We start from the raw sequence: 20961 nt of genomic DNA on the forward strand, positions 1-20961 counted from the left end.
AATGATACAAATTATTTATTGCGTTTTTCATTATTGTCACTTGAGTCTCATTGCATATACATACCAAAGAGATTAGTGCTTTATTTATTAAAAGTTTTACAAAACTATATGTATTGCTGAAGAATTAATATATGTCGTGTACTATATTGATATTTACATTTTATGCACGATAATAAAAAAAGAAGCTAGAAAAAATAAGAGACTCGATAAGATTATTCATTACTTATGGTGACAATTAATGTTACAAAGAACTGTATTCAAAGTTATTATTCTTATATTCTTAACTCATGGAACTTGTTCACTTGTTTGCAGAATTTAAACACACATGTACATATGTATGTGTTTAATCTGAGCTTCTGAATACAGTTCTTAGTTCTACCGTCAATTTTATTATGTAATAGAAAACTTTTGATTATATATATTATCTAAAAATTAACAGAATTTAATATAGTGCCATTCGTTTTCCGAATTATATAATTAATTACTTTGTGTTTAGTGACCAATGTAACATTTTGTATCTAAATTCAAACGCAGTTTGAAAAAAAAAAACGTGTTTTTTATTCCTGCATATAATATATATTACAGCATTTCCTTACAAATTATGATTTATTTAATATAATTACATCCATCAAGAAAAAAACCTTAAGTATAAACATAAGTGCCATCCAAAATATTAAAAGTACAACGCAGTACACTTCTACATAAGCCAAGTGTAACAAATATATACATGCTGTATAACAAATCGACGAAACGATTTTACATAGAGTTTCGAATGATATTACTTTTTAATGTAAGTGACATATAGTTACATTACTTTTACACCATATTGACTATACAATAATCTGCTATAAAAATATATTTTACTATTTCTTATAAAAGAAATCTTACAATGATGTTACAAATGGCATATGATGACATTTAAGAATTTAACTCTATAAAATTTTCAAAAAATGAATCTATATATTTTATGAACAAACATATATATATATCATACAAACATATATATATGATTATGAGAGATAAATTTGGGAAGTAATTCAGTTCTCTGTAATTTACTTTCTTCATAAAAGTTCATTATTCATACATTCACTTAATTAATCCAAACTTATCGTTTATATAATACAGTATTATATTAATATTTTATATTCTTAATTTTAATATTCATTCTTTCTCCATGTTATCAAGAATTCTTGAAAAATGCTTTAAAAATGGCTGAAGAGATTGAATATTCTTCCATAAAAATACGGATAAGAACATCGATACGTTTAGTTAATAAGTGGTCTTACTAAAGGCGGACACTAACTGTAACTAACTAAATCTCCGATTATATTATAATCAGTATGATTATAATCTAGAAAAAGGTAATATATATGTATTTAAATTACTGGTTAAAATTAATTAACGTTAGTGAAATTGGCTATAAATGTCTAATCTCCTAATTAACAAGAAATAGGCCGAATTATATGAAAGTATAACAAATAACATCAATCCATAATAGACGCTTTATGTCAATGTTAATGACAGGTAATATTCTAACGATTACATTAATGCCATCAATAGTAAAATAGCGCTTGTTAAAACTTGCTATTTAACTTTGGTTGGAAGTATGAGAAAATACCTCTTTTTTGATATTTATACATCTGTTCTTTCGCGTATATTCTTATATGGTTTTTTTCAATCGAATTCATAGATACAGTTAATATACAGATTAGTGTCTTTATTTGTGTCAATTTTATATTTGTTATTATATCAACTGTTATATCGACATGCATCGCTATACGGCAATATAGAGCGCTAAAATTCACGTTTATTCTACATATGTAAAATACAAAAGTAGAAAATATATCGAGATACTATTCCATTTTAATAGAAAAATAACATAACGCAACACGCGCGTACAATGGTTCCTAAAGAATAGATCTGAAATGTCGAATTGCCATTGCGTTTAGTCTCCTCTTCAGAAAAATGAATAAATATTTATTCTTTCTTTAGCTCTACAGCAGAAATTAGATGATCTTTTCCCTTACTGTTTTCCTCAGTAAGGGAAAATTAATGCACTGTCTCAATTATTCAATTTTTTATTCGTCGAGTATAATTACTATATATGTATGAATAATCGGAGAGATGTTCAAAATACTATATACACACTCATACATGCAAAAAACTATCACACACTTTAACATATTACACATTTCGCATATAAATAATAAATTCGTAATGCCTGTACGATCATCGAACCTTATTATAAAATTGGCAAATGTAACCCTTGCACTTCTCCAGATGAATGCTTGATTTTTTTTTTATGATAGAAGATATAAACGTATATTCCCATGGAATACGCGTTTAAAAATTACATTACAAGTCGCAGTGCAAATGTGGAGCACTCAGCACAATATTATGTTAGAATTATTATACATTCGTTAAATGTTTGTATTTAGAGAAACATCGTAAAGAAGTGCAAGAGTTCTTATATTTGCTAGGGAATATCTATATGTAAAATGCTAAATGATGCAGAGGCTGGGGGACATAAATTTCTTTTGTAACGGTATATGCGAAAACAATGTGTGAAGAATAGCCAATTCGGATGAAATGGTCTAATTTAAACAAATAATATCACGCAACATGTGCATCGTGAAGTTGACTAGAAACGATGGATCTATTTATTCGACCTTCAGTCGTTTACTGAATTCTTCCTGTTGCTTTTCCCTCCATTCCTTCTTCGGTTTCATCCTTTTCAGTTGACCGTCCCTATCATCGAGTACAAGAGACATGAGAAACAGAGACAAGGAAAAAGATGGAAGAGAGACTATTATTATTCGCCAAACATAATTATTAATATCTATCTTAGTGTCGAACATACCACTGCAAATCAACAAGGCCACCTTGCCGCGCTATCACAGATTTCACTCGATTCGCAAAATCGATGGCACTCTCTCCTTCGTTCTTGTACATTGGAGGGAGATACCACACATCACAGACTATCGCCCAGCTCGACATCATCATGTATAAATATTGTAGCATGGAATATCGGCTACTGTTCCAAAAGGCATCCCCGAATCTCGGATCGTACTATACGTGAAGGGGAAAAGTTTCAAGGAAACGTAACAAATCCGTGTGTGAAGCATTTCTTTTGATGGGAGAGAAATTACCTTTATAGCCACAGGATAGATCACGCTGTCCACTTCGAAACTGCCTTTTTTGAATTGCATAACCGATGTATTATTGATACATGTACCCTCCGGAAATATGAGTATTGGTGGGTTCGCGAGATCTGATACATGTTGCTTTAGCCTGTATCAAGCACAAGTATTAACAATTCTATCTTATATATCGTGACATAATACACAACAAGATGATGCAATCGCGCACAAGTAACCGCACCTTTTCGCCACTGCTTCCCTATCTTTAACCTCGGAACGCTCAAACCATATGTGCGGAGAGGCACGGGCAAGAGCTCTTTGTAATATTCCCAAGAAACCACCGTGCCTTTGACCTATCTATAGTAAAAGAACATGAATGAGACGAGCTGATGTGAATTTAAAAATTATGTAAAATGATTCAGAAATCATGCATCTTTCTTTCAAGTAACACACACACACACACACACACACACACACACACACACACACACACACACTGAAAGTTACATTAAAGACAGAATAAAAAATATTTCCATATCAACATATAAGTTATTTAATGAAGAAAGCCACCAAAATCTTGTCCTTTGACAATCAAAATCAAAATAAATCTCTTTTTGATGTGGATGACTCTTGTCGACACCAAATGGTCAAGTGAATCTATTATCGGGAAGTGTATGATTTCCAGGATGTCTTGTACTACTATAGGATAACAATGAAAGCAACAAAAATATAAAATAATTAAAGCACACTAAAAAGATGTGTAATTATATAACATTGTTTTGGAGATGCCTTTCTTAGAATATACGACAGACAAAACAAATTCGATACGTGTTGGGAAAAAAGTTAATATTCAACTATATCGAGAACAACATACCAAGGAATAACAATTGTCACACATGAGCACGAGCACGTCAATAGGAGATGTGTGATTAGCTACACATATGCCTCTGACAGGTCGATTCTCTGGATTGTGATAGGTGATAACTGAAGACAGAGCACTGGATAAGAAAGTAAAGCACACTATGGAGACTTTGTAGTTCAGCCACCGCTTGAAGCTACCCTCGGGAACGTAGCCCACTACTGCAGTACACACTGTCAGCCACATCACCTGTAAACCACAAGCTTTGCACCTGAGAAACGTGGATTCCCTCCCTATCGTTGCTGAGTAGATATTACCTGTAAACCAAAGTTACAGGACACGTTACCTGTAACATTTACCAGTAATGCAACAACTTCTGTAATACTACTAACAGACATCTGACCTCGATCGTGAACTTCAGAGGGCTAAATTATGTTTTAAAGTTACGTCGCTTTGTTACGTTACGAAAACGAGAGACACTGTCAGCTGTACTTCTGTTCATTAAGGACCGTTAAAAGGCCGCGTGTATCGCGCGGTTTGGGTGATGCAAATGTTTACGCTACATGATTCTGGGGTTGTGTTACGACGTCATTTCTGTATGCCATACAAATACTAAAATGTCAATGACAAAGGTAATTAAGTTGACAGACGAGGACACAGTCAAGACGACGCAAATTTGGATACAATCACTATACAATGAAACGCTTGATCTTTCAGTCTGTAAGCGTATTATCCCAATCACGATATATTACCAAAGAGAATGTCGTTTGTGTGGATAAGATGCAGACGTCGAGAGTGGATGTGTGATTTACCACACACACCCCTCCGTTCTTTGGTTTATACTCCGGATTGTGCACTGTGATTAAACTTGATATAGAACGGGACATTATCCTGAATGCGATAAGGTTGCCTTGGTTGTTCGCCCAACGTTTTACGCGGCCATTTGGTAGGAAGCCGATTAAAAAGGTTACGATTACAAGATACAGTACCTAAGAAGCTTCGATATTAGTAGACGTACATTGTTTTAAAGTTTGACGTTAGATATACACGTTATATATCAGAAATCTGAAATATCTAATAGCAATATGAAAATGCTCAATAATTTCAGGAAATTAATATCCACGATTTCAGATGAGTTGAGATTCACTAAAGGAATTAATTTTTACACGCACCATTGCACTGCTAGATAAATATGTAACAGGATTCGAACGTGAAAAATTGTTCGTTATAGTGATGTTTCCACGTTTTTTAAATTATTCACTGCATTTTATCATCGTTACTATTTACAAGACGCCAGTTGTAACATAATAGGCGAAATAGTATTGCACTTACCCCAATAAAACAAATGGATACCCTTAGGGGTAGAAGGAAGCAGTAACGCATGACAAATCCGAACATCCATATGATAGTTAACTTCCAGGAAATAAATTCGTAGTATCTGTTTGTTCGAGTTAACAGATTCCAGTTCTACATAAGAAAACATATTGATGAGTCATTTGTATCCATTAATTTTTTCAATATATATATAAGTCAGTAATCACATCATATAAATGTGAAAATAAAGTTGAAAGGAATATATACAAATTTTAGAGATAGAATTTTAACGAAGGATTAAAGGATTAAGGAAATAAGAGAACGAAAAAGAAAACGATGGAAATGAAGGTGGATAAAAAAAATCGCAGTCTTCATCTCAATTGGTCAACTTATTGTACCTTAAGTTCTTCTGCTTCGAAACGTGATGTCACCTCATCTTCTATAATAGCTTCAACGCCGGATTTGATGTAATCTAAGCTTGCCGGTTCAAATCCAGTTTTGAGTACCTCGAAGGAATTCTTTCTAAGGCTATCCTAAAATAAATAATAGATAAAAGATTATATGACCAGTTTGTTAAATGTAATATTCCACAAAAATGTATTACATTCTACATTTTACGTTCTATAAATGTTACCTCTTTATTATTGATCGTTGACACCTCGCAATTGTTTTCAAGCTTCGACTCATTAATGTGATTCTTGTGATTTTGTGCTTCTGGTTCGGGCACTAAAATTAGGTCCTTTGACCTAGCTATAACGGTATTGCCTAGAGACCCATTTTGCATCTTGGACGCTGTTACCGTTGAATTTTTTAGGGGAATCGTCGGTGATTCGCATTCCTCTTCTACGTTAAAATCCTCGTCCGAGTCCCAAGTACCGTTCCTCTTCTTCACGTTTTCTATGTTTTGTCTACCGTACTGCAACATGATAAACGTAACCGTTCGTAAAATACAAATGATACCGTTACTCTCGTATTTTCGATCGCCTCGGTTGTTACGATAGACAGAAAAATTTATTATTTTTCTTAAAGTTTTTATTGTCCAATCCTATGTAACATATCGAAAAAAGTCTAAATCGTTATTTTATAATTATATAACGATCTATATTACTTAGTAAAAGTCGAAAAAAAGAGACTTAAATTTTTGGAGATATACGTGCTCTATTGGAAGGGACTTTTATGGCTTTAATTATCTGAATAATTACATGTTAATATACTAGGTTTTAGTTAAGATAAGTCTTTAAAGTGTAAATATTAAAGTGAATATTATTAATATAAATATCATCTCATTCATCTCATTTTATCATACTATATGCACTAATGTGTTTTATCGATATCATAAGAATACTTTCTTCTTTCTAAGGGACGGTAACATTGTTTAATTTTAATTTCAAATATTATCGGTATATCACACGGTATGCATGTACAATAGAATAAATAGACGATTACTAAAAAGGAATTGTCGATTAATTAGAAAATATCATTTTATATACTGTTAGAAAGAGAAATAAGCTTCGCTTGCGACACGCGTACAAATGCCAACGATTTTACTATCGCAGAATCTGGGATTGTAATCTGCGGAGGAATAGAATAAGGAGAAGCCACTCTCCATGACACGTTGCGTAATACGAAAATACCTCGCCGGAGTTATGAAAACAGACGCACGCAACGATACATACACGTACATGTCACTCAAAATCGACGTACGTCATCAAGATTGATATTCTCGAACATTCTTGCAAGAGAGAAAGAAAGAGCAATAACGTTCTACAAAAATGTAATCTCTAGGAGACTTTATAACTATCCCATAGCCGAATTGACTTTGACCATTGGTCAATAATCATGATATCGTGTGCTAATCTCACGATGACTAAACCGTGATTTGTCAGGAGCAAATTCCAGAAAAGTTCTTTAATGGTACGCGTGAGCTTCGCGTGCCAAATGATAACATCAGCAGCTTCGTGATTAATTAGTTTTCTGATAACCAATGTTTAGTCAGTTTGCCGCAATCGATTCATGTGCTATTTTTAGTGCGAAGCAAGTACTTAAATGCTTCGATACGGCGAAAATTTATTTGACAATTAATTTTCAGATTGAATTGAATTAATGCGCTTCCCGAACATTGCTAGTTGGATATGTCATGATTTCAACTGAAGATTCAGCTACGATAATGTTTATAAAATTAACTCGCGAGAATACACTTATTCAGAGGACAATGTCATTGATAGATAACGGAAAAAGTTTATTAAGTCTTGAAAAATTCTGTAAATGACTAATTTTTCGTTTATCGTTAATTTTCTCCATGAATTTGCATCGGAATAAGGAACTAAATTCGACACATTTTTAACACAATTTCTCAATTAATCCGTACGTTGCTACTTAGAGATTTTTATAGTTGATTTGAGTTAAAGATTCATTCTCACGTATTATAAAATTAAATTTTCATGGATTGTTAATTATATTCTTCTTTGGTCATTATTCTATTTGTATTAACGCAGAATTGATTAAATACGAGAAGATTCTGGAAAATTTGAGTCTTGTTTTTTGTGAGAACAGAGTTATGTGTTACAGATTACATTTATTAGACAATAATGCATATAAAAATAACCACAATCTGTTTAGTGCAAAAGTAAAGATTATTATTTCTGCAAAAATGATAAGATCTTATAGTCATATCAATAGGCATTTTACAACTATTGAGGTAGTCATGTGATAAATTAACATATGCACATCAGTGTAGACATTATTTTTTAATATTTAATAGTCTTACATTGAATTGAAATCGTATTTTTTTTGGCGTTTTGTATTACATCTCAATTTTTTAGATGTTGCGATAAAAACAATATTATCCCATTTAACATATTATTATATTGATATATACATACATGTGGAATATATAACTGTGTAATATACTGTGTAATACGAATGCATCTGAATATATCAGTTCGTCTGGCGCAGATGCATTGAGTCATTTGGTTGCTTGAACGTTCGCTAAACTGGCTCGTTCAGTGAATTGCATATACGAATGTATTTGTATTGCTCAAAGCAATTGCTAACAATTGTTTCAGTTTTTGCAAAATAATATAAGTTATTTTATAATAGACTTTAGAATTATTATGTAGTAGAGAATTCGAATAATTATAATAATTAATAGACCATTATAAGATGCCGATTGTAAAATCAAATTTTTAGTTTAAATAATCTTTTATGTTTCCTGTTTGGACTTTTATACTAATATAAAAAACGTACATTTTAATTTTATTTAATCGTCAATTTTTACGTTTTAAATACTGTTTCAATCTATAACAATTCTTTTTCTCTTCGTAATAATTTATTTTGTTCGACGACTGTCTAGATATCGCCATATAATAAAAGACGTTGATTTAAAATGCAATAATCGATTTTATCTACATTTTTAAAGTTTGACCTGTGAGTCGAATATAGTTATGTATATATGTATATATATTACCGAAATTAACAAACATTTTTCTATATAGATCGCTGTGACGCTGCATTTATTAGCATGACGCAAATTTAACAGTCATGTACAGTATTCCTGTGCAATATAAACACTGTCAACATACGACGATAATTATTAAATGAATAAAGTAAAAAATAAATGCTATTACTTTCTTTTAATTATTTTGTTAGTTTTAAGTAACAATACTTGCATTTTCACCGATCAAAAAGAATATCCATAATATATAAATACGTAGTATGTAATCGTAGTATGTAAAATATACATGATATGTAGTTATCCATTTAAATGTTTTTTGAGTATAAGCTTGACGTAGTCTTTCTGAATAATATTAAAATTATCAAGCCTAAAGATATCCATCATCAATATATTGTACATCATACTATTTATGATTACTCTCACAAATAATTTCTATTAGTAATTTTAATCATCTGTTAGTAAACTTGGATGTAATTTGCATAATGTTAATGTAAACCTTCTCAAAGATGTGTATCGGATGCAAAGGAAGAAGGAAAAAGACGAAAGGCACGCTATTCATTGGAATTGGTGTAATTTGGGAGCAATTAGTTTATACAGATTGTCCTATCTACGAGTAGATATCTCGGAAGTGGTGTGATGCTTCACCTCTGTTAGTAAAAGATCCGATACCAAAATTACAGTGGCGTATTCAACAGATCAAAATACGTGCAGTTGCGACACGAGACTGATAATACTTTATGTATAGTGTTAATCACACAAATCGTCTTTACGTCATCGAAAGTTGCGCTCGTACGATCCAATGACCGACAGGAAAGTTATCCGCTGGTCAGAAGCAATCTCTTAAATTATTCTGTTTGAAATTAGAGAAGTCGTCGACGTTTAACGTATAAGTGGAGTTATTTTTGTAACTCTTTGAAGTATATCTCTTCATCTTCCTCTTGTATCGGCTGTACGTTATATTTGTTCTCCTCAAGATGTATAAATTCTTCTCCGCAACCTTGTCTTTTTCTTCACAGCATAACGATAATGAATCTATTATATATGTCTCAACGACGTCCGCGAGCACCTTCAACACGGATTGCACATTTCGTGTATATTTATACGCTTAGTTACGTTGATCAGGTGACGCGGCAATTTGCAAAAGAGACGACACAAGTTTAGCTAGACAATTGCGTGTTAATCAATATCTCGCGCGCTGCAACGCGCGAATTACAGTTTCGATATCCTGTTCGCCGACACGTGATGCCAACGTGCGAGAGAGCTGGACCGTGCATCACGTATGTGCGGCGATATATTTATATAGGTTCGGGCTTTCTCCTCGGGAGAAATTGCGCGGATCCTCTCATAGGCGATCGAGACAACGGAAACCCGCCGTAGGTCTCGTGAATGCTGATGCCGTGGCAGACGTGCGCAGGATTCGGATACGCGCGAGTAATTGCGAATGTTCTTTTTCCGCAGTAAACTAAGAATGATTTTAAATATTTAACCGTATTTTATCCCGCTCATTCGATATTTAATTTTTCCAAATCCGCGCGAAATTTCGAGAAAAATTTCGCTTTCTTCACTTTATTTTTTAATTCATAACTATATCATCATCTCATTTTTAATCATCGTTCGAGTGCTAATTAAATGCTCCAGTCGACCTTTTAACGGCTTCTAACGTCCATCGACGTAAATGTATGCCAAGATTTTTTCGCAAAGTGTTCTACTTTTTATTCACTCAGTCTGCAATTTCTAGATTATATATGATTTGAAGAGTATCAGTTGCATGAGTTATAAATCTATTAAAAAACGCTATTATAAGAAAGATTCATACGTTTGCACGGCCGAGATTATCGTATAAAAGTTGGAGACAAGACATGCGATTGTGATTTTCCACGTCGCAGAATAACATCGGCTGCTCACGTTACAAGATGCTTCTTGTTTAATTCTGGCTCACTTAACAGAAAACACGGACTGTTTTAATAATTATGCTTGAACAATCGGTTCGTGATTAGCCTCGAACGTTTGCTCATTCTATCGAGCGAACTTCGAACCGGTTATCATTGTTGTAAATATATTTATGAGAAGTATGTCGTTGCCTTATCTGCTGATAATCTTTACTTTATTATAGATGACACAATCATGGATGCTCGAGTTTCTTGACTTTCGACAATTTTTAACGAGTAATGTTCAATCGTATCAAATTTTTTACGAAATACATGCACATGGATCGCGAATGTCATCTCTGTCGTGATAATAATTGCGTCGATTGAAAAAGGATGAGACACAGCGTTATTAAATTGCATTTGTGACGTATGACGAATAAAGTTATTTATCTTCACTACGAATGTGCCTCGATTCAGCGATGTATTCGCGATTCGAGGTTGCGGTGGATGCTGCGAGGAATCGAAGTAACGAGTCACTGAATATATTATCCACATATCTCAAGGCGCTCTGTAATGCGAACGAATTGAATCATATTGAATATTAATCGATGATAGAAAACGCGCGAGAATTTTTAGAAGTCTACGTTGCATCTAAGTTGTCTATATAGTAGACATGGTCTATAAGACAAAACGACGTGCCTAGATGTACATGTAAATCGAAATAGATTTCATTTTGCGAAATAGTCTTGTTTTTGCTATAAACATTATGCATAGTGCTGAAATTATGAATAATAATTCATAAAATCTGCACGCTTTGTGCAGTATTCATAATGATTCAAATTAAAACATTTGTCTGAATATTAGTTCTTGATATTACTCTTATCTAATAATATGTATTGTAACAATAGTAATCTCATCTAGTAATATGATTAGTTCTTAATTATTCGTGCATCATGTAACAAGAATCTTTTTCAATGTTCTCTTATAATTAATTACTTGAAATAATTTAAATTGTCCCAATTTGGGGTGTCAATTTTTATTTAAGAAAAAAAAAATGCCGAGATATATAAGGTATTGTTTGTTATAATTGAGAGCATAGAATTTCGCGCAAATAAAATTTCGCAAATGTGGATAAATAGCAGGACTGAACCGTATAACTTTTCTTAACTTATCTTCGAGTTAAATAAAGTTTAATTCAAAAGCTTTACTTCGAAGGTTCGCTGGGTGTATTCTACTTATCGCGATATTTGAGTGACAACGCGGCATGACAATCTCGACGAATTGTGATCTTATAAATTAATCATTATACACTGTTTACGGGAATGAACATCTACACGTACTTGATTTGGGATGAAAATCGCATCGATGTTTTCCTCGAGCGAGAGTGCGCAATATGATAACAAAGACCTTTACACGGCAAAGGTCAAGAATAAATTCAAATCAAATACCACAGATTGTCACAATACACGATAAAAAAACATTTTGTAGTGTGAATAAGATAGGTGCTGATTGATATCCGAGTATTACACGCGGCGGATTGCTGGCCTATTTTTATATATATTGGCAAATTTTTTTATCAAACTCGATAAAACGATAAAATTTAATTTGTAAACAAAGAAGTGGGAGGGACACATCCAATAATTTGTTTTCCGCAATTTGGATAAGTGGTATCGATTTGATACAATTTCGATAAAGAACGATATTAACCCTTAATTGACATGCACTGATATCAGAGATCGTGAACAACATCACAACAATAGTGATCTTTGTTTACTGTGATCTTTGTTTTTTTATCGAATTTAATTAATATTTGCCAGGCATTCGATAAGAGTGAAAGAAGAAAGTTGCATAGTAATTTCTATATCGTTGTATATGTTGAGTGAAGATTAAAACTAAAATTTTAATTTTAATTCTTTAATTTTAATTCTTTAACGTTGTCATTGTCGTGTTTAAAATTGTCATTTTATTCGCATCTATTTCTATGTCGGAAAGTTTAATCGAGATTGATTTATAATGCTACAGTAATATTCTTGATATTATTCTTATATCATAAGTTCTCTTCTTAATTTGTCAATAAAAATCTCACGTTGTATTCAGCCACATGCATGCAAGACTGCGCTGTAATCTAATTAAAATTCGAAACTCGACTAGAAGTTCCTATTGTAACGGCGAATTCAAAGTGCGAACATCACGATGACATTTCATTCGGGCTCACACCAGTACACACCTATCCAGAATTAGCATTAGATGCAAAATGCATGTAAAATTCTCAAGTGTGAAAATTTACAGTTATTTTAAACGGCCACACATAATCATTTTCAATGGTCGAAAGCAATCTGATGCAAGATGCGTACATAATAAAAGTGAAGTGTGATGTTATGTGCACAACAGAGGCGCATTTGTATTTTAATTTTGACTTCATCGAAGAATCGTGGGCTCGCTCTCATGAATTTTTGTATTTCGCATTTTATGCGAACAATAATCCCGTCGACGAGGTGATTTTAATCTTACGAAGGAGCTTGCTGAAGAAGGCAAATACCACGACACTTTAATAGTCAGGTCCATATATTATCAAGTAATTTCTCATCTATGTGGTTTTACGTTTCTGCGGTGACAGTTGCGGCGATATATGTATTCATCGCTGCGTGCTCGCACATTTTGCACCGACGGTAGTTTCTAGCATGCTTTGCGCGAGCTTGCTTCACCGAACTGGAACAATTTCGTTGACGAAGAGTCATGAAGCATACGCACCGACATACGTAACGTCGCGCTTTCTTTGCTTCCGACGTCACGGCGCACGAGAGAAGTCAAGGTTCGAAGTTTAAAGTATCGGAGGAGTTTCGTGGAAAGTTACGCACTTCCCGCACATTGTGCGATATCAAAAGTCACGTGTCACGTCGAGCGGAGTTTTTTCTTTGCTCTTATCGAACATCGATCTCGTGTCGCGCTCGGGGATTCTAATTGTGGATTTCCGCATGATCACGGAGTGATCGAGCTGAAGATCTTTACACGGAGAACGAAAGCGATGAAATTATTAAATTAATAGATCGAAGTAAGGTCGTTATGATGGCACGGGTTATAGTGCCGTCTTTCCTTATAGCACTGAAAACATTTCGATCGGATCTTGCGAAATGTATAGCCTGATGAGTCAGTGAATTTCTCGACCATGAGAACACGAATGTATTAGGAGCGCAAAAAAGTTCTGAGCCCTAGATTTCATACTACTGAAACCACAATTTAAATTGCATTAATTTTCCCGCCTTCTTGCGGCTTTAAAGCAGTGACATTTGGTCTTTCGAAACATCGTGCGATTTAGCGTTTGATGCACATAACCTTAAAATCAGCAGTGTTCACGATGGCAATAACAAAAGAGCATATTCGATTTTCCATCCACTTCGCGTTTCATCTTAAGAAAAATGCTGCTGAAGCCACTGAAATGATCTGCGTTGCATATGGAGAGAACGCTGTAAGTTATGCTAGTAAAAGGTGGTATCAAAAATTTCGCCAAGGAGATTTCAGTCTTGAAGATGAACCGCGTGCTGGACGCCCTCAAAAGATTGAAACGGACGAACTGCAAGCATTGTTGGATATAAACTCTGCACAAACTGAAAAGGAGCTTGCAGAGCAATTTGGCGTTACGCGACAAGCCATTTCCATACGTTTACATGCAATGGAAAAGTTCAAAAGGAAGGCAGATGGGTTCCGCACTGTTCGAAGACAACAAAAATCGACGGCGTGACACGGCACTCACTTTGCTTTCAAGGTTCCGGAAAAAGGATTTTCTGCACCAAATCATTACAGGTGATGAAAAGTGGATACTTTATGATAATCCGAAGCGTAAAAAATCATGAGTTGACCCTGGTCAACCTTCGACATCGACGCCAAAGACCAATATCCACGTCAAGAAAGTTTTGCTTTGCATATGGTGGGATTGGAAAGGTGTATTGTATTACGAGTTCTTACAGCCGGGTGAAACAGTAACGGCAGATCGCTATCAGCAACAATTGAGCAATTTGAGCGATGCGTTTGAAGAAAAGAGGCCATTTACTGGCAAAGGACGTCGTAAAGTGATACTGCTTCATGACAATGCCCGACCACATGTTGCGAAAGTGACTCAGGACCATATCTTTGCGTTAGGCTGGGAACTTCTCCCGCACGCGGCGTATAGCCCAGACATGGCGCCTTCCGATTACTACCTATTCCGGTCTCTGCAGCATTTCTTGGCTGATACACATTTTGTGACACTTGAAGAGATACGAAAATGCATTGATGACTTTATCGCCTCGAAGCCGGTGAGCTTCTACCATCAGGGAATTCGCAAGCTGCCCGAAAGATGGTAAAAGGTCATCGATGCAAACGGGGAATATTTCGTTGATTAATATAGTTTTGTTTGTTTTTAAATAAATTTTGAATTTTGCAAGAAAAGGCTCAGAAGGCTTTTTTGCGCTCCTAATAATTTGTGACACGTGGCGAATATTCTTACCTCATTGGTTTGCTAATGCATTTTTCGCTCGTTTTCTTACGTGTGTATGTTTTCCGTATATTTCTCACTCAAATATTTATAAGTGAATTTAAAATCTTAATTGCACGCAGCAGCAGTTTATGCAGTTCAATTCAGAGTTATTGGGAATAAAATGATGTGCCTTTAGTCGCACAGATGCTTCAATCGTACTTCTTCCCTCACAGATTTAGCGTGACAACACGAAATTGACATGGGAAAGCAAGGTTGTTATTCCGCTGTGTACTAAGCTGTGATTTAGCTATCAGCTCTATGCAATCGCATCGATTTTATCTGTCAAACCTTGGCATAGACAGGCACCCAGTGTATGCAGTCAATAAGATATTAAATTGGAAAGTTTATGACATTTAAATGAGTCCTTCTTACGAATGGTCGTACTTCGAATGCGAAAAAATGTATGACTCCAAAGTTAGAATTATATCCGGGTGACAACTGCGCTATGATTTTGCAAATGCTTGTATAGCCGTCCCTGCGCATCCTTTGGCAATTCGTTCGAAAAGTTGTTTAATATTAGACAGTTATTTCTGCGATTTTAGTAGTTATATGAGAGATGATTTCAGCACAACTCCTTTCTTTTGCTTTGTCAGCTCTACTAGCACTCGTCAAAATCTCGCCGGATATACGTGAATACGTCGCATGATTAATTAATTGATAGTTCGCATTAGTATATTGATATATGATAATAAAATAATATATGATAACACTTGTTTCACTCTTCGTCGCGGCAGTCTAATTCCGTCATGTCATTTCGCCGATCAATGTACAAGTCTCATCTGTGCGGGGTTTACGAACGTTTAGCACAGGAAACGCATGATGAGATACAATCAGAGTGATATTACTTTCGGATGTTATGGACTTGTTAATCATCGCTGCTACTTGTTAATCGTCCGCCAAAAAAACTCACTCGATTAATTGATTAGTATATTTAGATCACTTCGTACTCATATTTATTATAACAACAAATTTACAAGTTTGGCTCATTTTTTTTATAATGAGAGAGAGATAGAGGGAGATAGAGAGAGAGAGAGAGAGAGAGAGAGAGAGAGAGAGAGAGAGAGAGAGAGAGAGAGAATGTCCATCTTGTTTAGAATCATACATTTTAATAGTTTAACATCGCCTGATCATAAAATGGGAATTATAGGACAAACGTCGTAACGATGACATCTTACGCAGAGAAAAAAAGAGAGATTTTATCGGTCTACTGTACAGACGCGAAATTAATATAGCAATTAATGTGATTAAAAAAATGAGACATATGTTAATCCGATGCGACACATTCCGGACTGAATACATCAATTGTTTCAGCACCTTGAAATATATGCGTTACTTATGCAACGTACCGAATTTAAAGACTGAATTTGGATACTGGATCGGAAATCTTAAGGTCATTCTACAATACGTATCGTAAGTTGTAAGCCGTAAGAACTAACCAATTATAGTCGATATTTTTGTAATAATCGACTGTGACTTGCCAATTTTTACGGCTTACAACTTACGACACGTATTGTAGAATGACCTTTATGTGCTCTACTTCGTTAGCCTCTGAGTATCGTACGATCGAGCGAAAGTGCACAAAACATAGGGCGCTAGATTCTCCTCGCGCGTAGAAAGTACTTGATGGTCACTTTATAATTGAAAACGTCGACTTTTTGTTGACATAACTGGCTCGTTCGTTCGATCATCGCGCGACCGACCGACGACGCAGGAAAATGCACAAATTGGGTGAGATAATTTACAGGATAGAAACCTCGGATATCACGATTTGCAGCTCGGTCCATATTTACACTTGCTTGTTAAAATTCCACTTTAAATGTATCACGTTGATCGAGGATGAACGAATAAATTGAGATTCCACGAACGGTGGTGTCACCTATGAACATGCCGCAATATGACATGAGAAAGAAGACGTTTCTCGATGCGTTTAAAACTGCAGTTGCTCCATACGCATCCCTGATTACGAATGTCTGCTTAACACCGATCTGACCACTCACTAATCGCGTTCGAGCAATCGCAAACCGAAGCCGGAAATTCCCTCTGTGTGCTGATCCATTTGAAAGTACATCCAGTTAACGTGACGTTAACGAAAACCAACACTTTCCTCTACTTTCCTCGGCCGAAAGTTTTCCCTCGCAACCTGTGCCTCAAAGTGAAGCGCTATTAGCTAAGTACAAAGTATAGAATATTAAGGCTCGTCTACAATAGCTGTAAGAGTTGAGGCTCGTCTACATTAGCTAGTAAGAGTAAGGCTGTAAGATTGCAAGACACGAAATGAAATATTTTCATTCGCTGACAGCTTACGTTACAGCCTTACAGCCTTACTCTTACAGCTATTGTAGACGAGCCTTAAGGCTGTAACGTAAGTTGTCAGCGAATGAAAATATTTAATTTCGTGTCTTGCAACCTTACAGCTTTACTCTTACAGCTAATGTAGACGAGCCTTTACAGACATATTCTTAAGGCTCGTCTACATTAACTGTAAGAGTTAAGGCCATTGCACGTACAAAAGTTTTAGTCGTAACCGTAAGTCCGTAAGCAAATTGATCAATCACAATTCGTATATTCGTATATTTCGAAATGCTGGATTGTGATTGGTCAATTTGCTTACGGTTACGACTAAAATTTATTTACGTGCAATGGCCTTAAGACTGTAAGATTGCAAGATACGAAATGAAATATTTTCATTCGCTGACAGCTTACGTTACAGCCTTACAGCCTTACTCTTACAGCTATTGTAGACGAGCCTTTTGTTATCCATGCGGGTTAATTACCATAAAGCGTTAACTTTGCTTTATCTTTTCGCCGATAAATTGCGAAACTTCGGACCAGTAATTTGCCGTACTTAGACAAATGTTAGAAGTACCACTTGTGCTTATTTTATGCATTTTTCGCTGAGCCGTTCAAGTGGAAGTCAAAACATCTGACATTCTCTGGTAAACACGTATTATTTCCAACGACGTTCAAATATTTACTCAAACGCACTGCATATAAACGCATATTCAGGTTCTTAAGTTGCTTGCCTATTATATTTTTTTATCGATTGGCCGCGAAATTCACGCGACCAATTACCAATCACTTTCCCCAATTTGAATAGCAAACGCGATTACGCACCGATTAATGTTTCCGTGTCACCACGGAGGGTTATTCGGAATTCTCGCGTTTACACAGACGCATATTCTACGTACGGCGCAGAAAACGGTTCTTCCGGCGAAAGACGAGGTGCGATCGAACGTGCCGCGAGAGATGTGTCGAAGAGTGCAGCCGAGGAACGCGTCGCGATTTGCTGCCGACGATCACGCTAGTGTGACGAGGGAGCGCGACCCTCTGGTCACCGGCTGACAAATGTCCTCGAGATCGCGGATGTGAGATGAGAGATTCGCGTTTGGATTGCTAAGAATTCGCGAAGCTTCGACTCACCTCGAACAGCGCCAACAGCAGCTTGATGTACAGCCGACGAACGCCGAGAGATTTGCCGATGGACGCGAGGAATATGATTCCCAGCACTAACATGAGGCATGGCATCAGGAACAGAGAGAACGCGAACGACACCACCATCCACAACAACGCCATTTTGTCGACTGCTGAGCGCATCGAATACCCGGTCGCTTTCACCGACGACTGCGGAAGCGCAGCGCCCTCTGTAGGTACTTAATCGTACATTACGGACGCTACACGTAGCGCCACGTAAAGCCAAATGCATATATGCTGCGTCGATTTATCGCTGGTAAATGCAATAGTTGGCTTGTTATTTTTTGAAGAATTTTCGAAACTGGTACACAATAGCGCAATAAATTCGCGAGTGAGATGAGTATATTTCTTTTCACTCTAATTTGTTGCATCAATGTGCATCAGTTCAAGAAGTTCTCTGAAAAACATCAGACTATGCCCGCTTCTACCAATTGAACTTTAATCTGAGTTCAAGTCTTTATCTGAATAGAGTTTAAATTCAAATTAAAGTTTAATCGATATTGGTAGACGCAGACATTAAGTGGTGTATCTCAATCCCGTAAATTCTTATTATCATAAGTTCATATCACAAGTTTATGTTCATGTGCTGTACGAATCGTTTAATTGGTTTCGGAGAATCTGAAGATATATTTTAAGATATTTTTAAATATAAGAATATAAGTTACAAATATAGTTTTAACGCAAATTGCTGTTTATCGGTGCAAAAGACCGAATTTGTTATTAATCTTTTGTTTCGTATTTATTGCACGGAACTTTGTCAGATTATTTATTATATTATAGAAACTTTATCGGTTTAATCAGTGAAACTAATAAATGCAAAGAAAGATAAATAATAAATGAATATTAATATGAATAAATATGTTAATAAATATCACCAACAAATGCAAGATGTAGTGAACAAACGGCACTCTTAATTCGCAATCAAAGTGCGCGCCCATGATATCACATGACATCACTCGCGAGTATTCGTGACATTGAACGGTTCTGTCGTGAGCAAGATGTCGACCGCCGAGCTAAATCCGAGACCTCTGCGAGTTTCTCCTTTTATTAAGGTAAAACTGACAGCTTTTCGAATTATATCGTCGTGTCTCTTATTCGCTTTATTGTAAAATTTGTTTATTATTCGTAAACGACCGATGAAATTTTTATCATCTTTCAGCGGTCAAATTAATTTCATTACATAATTTTTCCGCTGTTTCGTGAAGATATATTGAATTAATAATCTTGTATGAAAAACAACAGACAGTTGTTTTACTGTTATGTCAATTTATGACTTTGTATATATTTCCACTGTGTATATGATTTCCACTGAGAAAAGAAATCTAATATTAATTTTCTAACCTTTAGTTTCTTGATATTCTATACTATATGTAGTTATTATGGTGTTTGGATAATATCAATTTATGATAATATCATCTTATGTTTCAAGTAAATTCGTTATTTTTAACTATTTTGGAAGTTGATCTTATGAAACAATTGGTATATGGATATCCTCTAGTATATAAACATCTTATTTATCAATTGTATATTCTTATATTTTGTAGTTCTGTCGATGGAGTTTACTCCTTACTGGGACCGCATATGGTGCATATTTCCATAATAAATATAGTAAGAAGGAAAATGCTCGCAGAGCAGAGGAGCTGAGGCTTAAACCTATACGTGATGCTCAATTAGCTGAAGAGAAAAGGCTTGCACATCTGGGTAAAAAAACCTTTGATTATAGACATATTTCTAAGAAATATATTTTAATATTCTAATTGTGTAGGATAGTATTTAATAAAATAGTATTAAATTTTTTTTATATTTTATATATAGAATGTTTTGCAAAAATTGTATTTTTCAATCAATTTTTTAAGTCAAATAATGATTTTTCTTCAGTATAAATATAAATTAAAAAAATATATAAAGTACTTATGGTATTGGATCCCAATAATAAATTGATAAAAAAATATTTAATTTAAAGAAGACCTGGTTTTAAAATATTACATAAATATTTGAATGTATGGCTATGTAAATATAAAATATATATAAAATATTTTTATGTTTCAGCGGAAATGAAAATGTTGGAAGATTTAATGAAATCAAAACCAGCTGCTTAAATTTAATTTATTTGATTAGCATACATGTTCATAAAGTGGTAATTGATGTAACATATATATATATACATATATATATATGTGTGTATATGTGAGGTAGATAACATATTATTTCAACATCGAAAACAGTCGCAATTATTGAACCATATATTGTACAAAAATGTCTAATAAAAATCTGTGAAATTCATGTATTATATATATATATATATAATGTAGCCCAATACATATAATAGATCTATTAAAAAG

General features: G+C 34.7%; 2 protein-coding genes across 4 annotated transcripts; one reads left to right on the top strand and one right to left on the bottom strand.

Moving 5' to 3' along the window:
- Positions 1 to 1010: 1010 nt before the first annotated feature.
- Positions 1011 to 18762, bottom strand: Gpat4 (Glycerol-3-phosphate acyltransferase 4). Of its 3 annotated transcripts, XM_011155291.3 has the most exons (10): positions 18569 to 18762; positions 5948 to 6229; positions 5712 to 5846; positions 5332 to 5466; positions 4752 to 4988; positions 4015 to 4248; positions 3382 to 3497; positions 3150 to 3291; positions 2861 to 3069; positions 1011 to 2748 (listed from the first exon to the last, which is right to left on the bottom strand). In XM_011155291.3, exons 1-10 carry the CDS (start codon positions 18740 to 18742, stop codon positions 2661 to 2663), a joined length of 1752 nt encoding a protein of 583 aa, XP_011153593.2. In that variant the 5' UTR covers positions 18743 to 18762; the 3' UTR covers positions 1011 to 2660. The 3 variants fall into 3 exon arrangements, with proteins under 3 accessions (XP_011153593.2, XP_011153591.2, XP_011153592.2); XM_011155289.3 differs by lacking the exon at positions 4015 to 4248 and having other exon boundaries at positions 2565 to 2748; positions 18569 to 18761; XM_011155290.3 differs by lacking the exon at positions 4752 to 4988 and having other exon boundaries at positions 2565 to 2748; positions 18569 to 18759.
- Positions 18763 to 19566: 804 nt separating this feature from the next.
- Positions 19567 to 20902, top strand: ATPsynE (ATP synthase, subunit E). The gene is made up of 3 exons (XM_011155287.3): positions 19567 to 19671; positions 20164 to 20320; positions 20669 to 20902. Exons 1-3 carry the CDS (start codon positions 19618 to 19620, stop codon positions 20716 to 20718), a joined length of 261 nt encoding a protein of 86 aa, XP_011153589.1. The 5' UTR covers positions 19567 to 19617; the 3' UTR covers positions 20719 to 20902.
- Positions 20903 to 20961: the final 59 nt, after the last annotated feature.

The sequence above is a fragment of the Harpegnathos saltator genome, unplaced genomic scaffold (assembly GCF_003227715.2).
Source record: "Harpegnathos saltator strain DR-91 unplaced genomic scaffold, Hsal_v8.6 scaffold460, whole genome shotgun sequence".
Lineage (NCBI taxonomy): Eukaryota > Metazoa > Arthropoda > Insecta > Hymenoptera > Formicidae > Harpegnathos > Harpegnathos saltator.